This window comes from Austrofundulus limnaeus, unplaced genomic scaffold (assembly GCF_001266775.1).
Source record: "Austrofundulus limnaeus strain Quisiro unplaced genomic scaffold, Austrofundulus_limnaeus-1.0 Scaffold8, whole genome shotgun sequence".
NCBI classification, from domain to species: Eukaryota; Metazoa; Chordata; class Actinopteri; order Cyprinodontiformes; family Rivulidae; genus Austrofundulus; species Austrofundulus limnaeus.
The window spans coordinates 4,330,817-4,335,056 of NW_013952410.1; the positions used below are offsets into that span (position 1 = coordinate 4,330,817).

The window sequence follows — 4,240 nt, forward strand, 5'->3', positions numbered from 1 at the left end:
GGGGTGCGCTCCGTGATGAGGAAGTTCGGCTTAAAGACACAACCCAGAGGCGTTTCTGGTCCCCACCTGTTGTTTTGCTCCTCAGCACGGCTGCCTAAAAACGCTGCGGGATTTCTCAAACGTGCATGAATGAGTCAAAGCAAGGCGTTGGGCATGTTTTTTATGAGAGTATAACATTATAACATGATATAAAACCCCAAAAAAGTAGATTTTATATGATATTGCCCCTTTAACGTTTTTACTTTTCAAAACTTTTCACTTCATTTATTATTTTCAACGTAGAAGTACATTCAGATCTCTTCAATTCTTTCAAAAACATGGTTCTCTTTGAAATCTTTAGCTTTTATCTACTGTTTTGCTAATTTTATCTTTTAACTATTGTTATGATACTTTTAGCACAGAAAGACCCCAGGTCAGAACTGGGAATCTAATCCAGGACCTTCTTGTAGTGAGGCATCAATGCTAACCACTGAGCTGACGTGTTAAATGTTGATATCTGTAGCTTTTTGTTTAGTTTTTCACTGATTTTAGCTAGAATTTTGATTGTTTTACCCTTTATCCAACTTTTTCTACTTTTAGTTTAAGGCTTTACCTAGCCGTTAGCTACTTTTAGCTTCTAGCTAGCCTTTAGCTGATTTTAGCTTCTAGCTAAGCTTGTAGTTTTAGCATTCTTTTGCTGTTTTATTTTGATTGTTTTAGCCTTTATACAGAATTTTGACTCTTTCAACTTCTAACTAAGCTATCAGTAAGTACTTGTGGCTTTTAGCTAGTCTTGCTGCTTCAGCTTGTAGCAAGGCTTTTGATACTTTGGTTACTTTCACTTTTGGAATTTTTTAGCTTCTAGCTAATCTTTTGTTGCTTTAAGCAAGATTTTATGCTTTTAGCTAGCTTTTTTATTTTAGCTTTGAGGTAGCCTTGTCCTACTTTGAGCTTTTAGTCAGGCTTCTTGTAGCTTTTGGCTAGCCTTTTTCTGCTTTAAACTAGTAGCTATTTTGCTGTTTAGCTTTGCGTGTTTTGTTACTTTTAGCTTTTAAACAACCATTTTTCTACTTGTGCTTTTCGTTGTGTTTTGTTTATTGGTTTTAGCTAATGTTCTGCTTCTTACATTGTAAAACATTCCAGTTTCAGCTTCTTCAACAAATGTCAGCATTCAGTTTTGCAGAAAATGTACTTCCTCTTGTTTGTTCCTGGCATCTTTGCCTGATTAGTGTTTATGCTAAAACAGCAGTTTGTCAGTCGTCATATTTCAGAACCTCTGAACAATTTTACATGGCTCACAAATCATTTCATATCAGTGCAAAAATGTACAAACTAAAGTCGTAAATTAATTTCTAGTCATGTAAGACAAGGAAACAGCTCAGTAGTACTAAACACTGGATTTTGTAAAATGCTTTCTTTGCCTCATAATTTTTTCAGCTGAGATCAATCTGTTGCTTTCACCCAACAGTTTAATGCGTTGTCAGATTAGGAAATCTTACCTGGGGAAGTCTTCATCCTGCCACTCGTCTTTTACTTCCATGTTCTCCATCCGTAGAGTCGCCTCAGTGGTGCCCATCCGTCAGAGAGGCGAGCCGGAGCTTGGAGAAAAGCAGAGAAATCTACTGATTGATAAGACATTTAAAAGGAAGTGTGGTCTCATACTGTCAGTGTATTACAGCCTGGATCGATGCCCAGCAGAAGCATGTCACTGTCTCAAACACCCATGAGGAAAATCTAGAAAGCTTTTACATCATGTCCTTCCTTTAAGGGTCTGAAACCACCTCCGATCATGTGGTTTTCACCCCCCACCCCTGAGCACAGAGGCACATGTGAGAGACGTGTGACTGACTGTTTTCTGGTCGCCCCGTAAGTCAAATGTTACAAATAAATTTCAAGAGGCTGGCATGTAGCACAGCATTCTGCTCTAATCCACCCTCATCGGTGTTTGATCCCACAAAATCTGCTGCCTTTTGATCTCCAGTCACACTGAGGCTTTTAGTCACTACAGGAAAACTTCACATGGTTCATCAGCCCTCAGTAGAAAAGAACAGACGTTCTGGTAAATGCTTTGAGCAACAAGGAGAACTGACTGATGGTATTAAAGACGCCTCTACTGCTCTGAGATAAATAAAAGACATTAGCTCTGATGCACTAATGCTGCAAATAGATGCATTATTACCAGCTGTGCACAACTTTTTTCAATGCATTAAGTTATCATTTTCACCGAGGGCCACATATGGTGGTCCTCAAAGGGCCAGTTGTAACTAACTTCAATATTTCATGTTTAACTTCAACTAAACTAAACACGAAACATCAGGTTTCCGAGCACCACTAACAATGTAGTATAATTGAGCATTAAAGCAAAAGAGGTGTAAAATATCCATTTTGCTACATTTTTGCGAGAGACTGGCCATGTTTGAACCCTGTGGTTTTGAACCCTAATGGTGGGTGGGATGCCATAATTTTATAGGTAAAAACAATCAGCATGCATCATGGGAGATGTAGTTTATGGTCAATGCTGGATTTAAAGCAGCTTTTATTAAGACACTTAATATACAGTATCTCTCATGGGCCACATAAAATGCTGTGGCGGGCCACTTTTAGCCCACGGACCTTGAGTTTGACACATGATCTAACCAGACCTAAAAAGAACAGTTGTTTTTATAGTTCTGCAGTCATTTATATTACATCTGTGATATCTGAGGAGATTCTGCTCATCAGAAAATCACATCCAGTTCTCTTATATTTGGAAACAGAGACCCTGAAGAAATGGCTGCAGAAACATGATGAGTGGATTTCTGTCAACAGTGCTTTATGTTATTAATGATCAAATCTAATGAATCATGAATTCAAATGAGATAATTACGAGGAGCGGAGTGATTTTTTTTGGCAGTCACCCTTGTGGGAAAAAAAAACTTAATTGGATTATTGCCAATCCTTATGAAAAGAAGACATTTCACAGGTCTTTGATCTCACATAAAATAATACAACCAAGATAATAATCTCACTTTATGAAGCCTAATTTAATGCAGATAAGGTTGTGAATCAAATAGTCACAGATCATTGAGGACTTCTGCAAAAGAAACAAACCAACCTTTATTTTGAGATGACAACATGAGCAAGGTGGAAAAAAATAGGTCAAAACCAGTTATAGTTCATTCACATGGCAGTGGAAGGTATTGTTTGAAAATATATCGGCACAAAAAGGACGTTTCCCCATACATGATGCAGCACATCATCAGGACAGCAAAATGGCTCTGCAGCCTTTGTAGGTCACCCTAAATAGAGCATCCAATAAAAGGAAAAAATGATTTCACACATGCAATCGGAATCTAAATGCAAAAGCATAAAAAATAAAAAAAGTCAGTTACTCACTTGTACAATAAGAGATCCCCTCCAAAACCTCTCCTCTGGTCTGTGACAGATGCAAAGATTAGAGGGAAGAATGTCTCAATCCTCCACATTAACAGAGAAGCACCGGTCAGTCTGAAATTCCCTCTCTGTCTCTGATTGATTCAGATGCTTACACACGCGCACACACACAGATACACACACACACACACACACACACACAGCCTCGTGCACTGACAAAGTCATTCAGTGTCCTCGGTGTCAGCAACTAGCAAGCAGCAGGTGCCTGAAGACAGGGGGAACCTCTGTTCTGGACTCCCCCTCCTGTCCTCCGCCCGGACCACCTTTGTTGGAGAAGAACTGGCCGTGAAGAGTGAGCCGACAGCCTGCCTCTCAGCGCCTATGTCCACCCCAGTGAGACACAAAATTCCTTTAATGGGAATGCATCTGCTCTGGCATCCTGATCTGGCTGCTCTTCCTTTCCTTCTTTATGTGGATCTACATGCATGTTTCCACCTCACTGCAATATCAATTCAGAGCCCTGCACTGGATCACAATTTGGAGGGGAAAAACAAGCACTAGTGTCCTTTTCCTCCACAGGATAATCCTGCTGTGGTTTTCACTGGTCGCCTATGAGGCTGCTTCCCATGGCAACAGCATCTCTCTCCATCCAGAGCCTCTCCTCTCCCTTCCCTGTTTCCTCCTTGCCCCATTCGCTTTCACACTTACCTACAAGTCTCCTCAAAATATTAATTATGCATTACCTTACCTCACTTGCTCTCAGCCAATCATAGCTCCTCTGCAGATTCCCAGCATTATATGCTGTTTGTTGCTGACAGTTTTGCACAGTCCTTCTTATAGTAGATTATCTTGTTTCCCTTTCGTGAGCCCATCAAATACAATTTATTAT

General features: G+C 39.9%; 1 protein-coding gene across 2 annotated transcripts in view; it reads right to left on the reverse strand.

The window, feature by feature from the left end:
* The window catches only part of atcaya (ATCAY kinesin light chain interacting caytaxin a), a 16,441-nt gene extending 12,413 nt beyond the window's left edge, over positions 1 to 4,028 (reverse strand). For both annotated transcript variants that reach the window (XM_014000715.1, XM_014000711.1), the window contains exons 1-2: positions 3,355 to 4,028; positions 1,479 to 1,577 (exon numbers count right to left, since the gene is read on the reverse strand). In XM_014000715.1, coding sequence (XP_013856169.1) covers positions 1,479 to 1,555 — 77 coding nt within the window. In that variant the 5' untranslated portion in view covers positions 1,556 to 1,577; positions 3,355 to 4,028. The remainder of the gene's footprint in view (positions 1 to 1,478; positions 1,578 to 3,354) is intronic.
* Between the last annotated feature and the right edge of the window lie 212 nt (positions 4,029 to 4,240).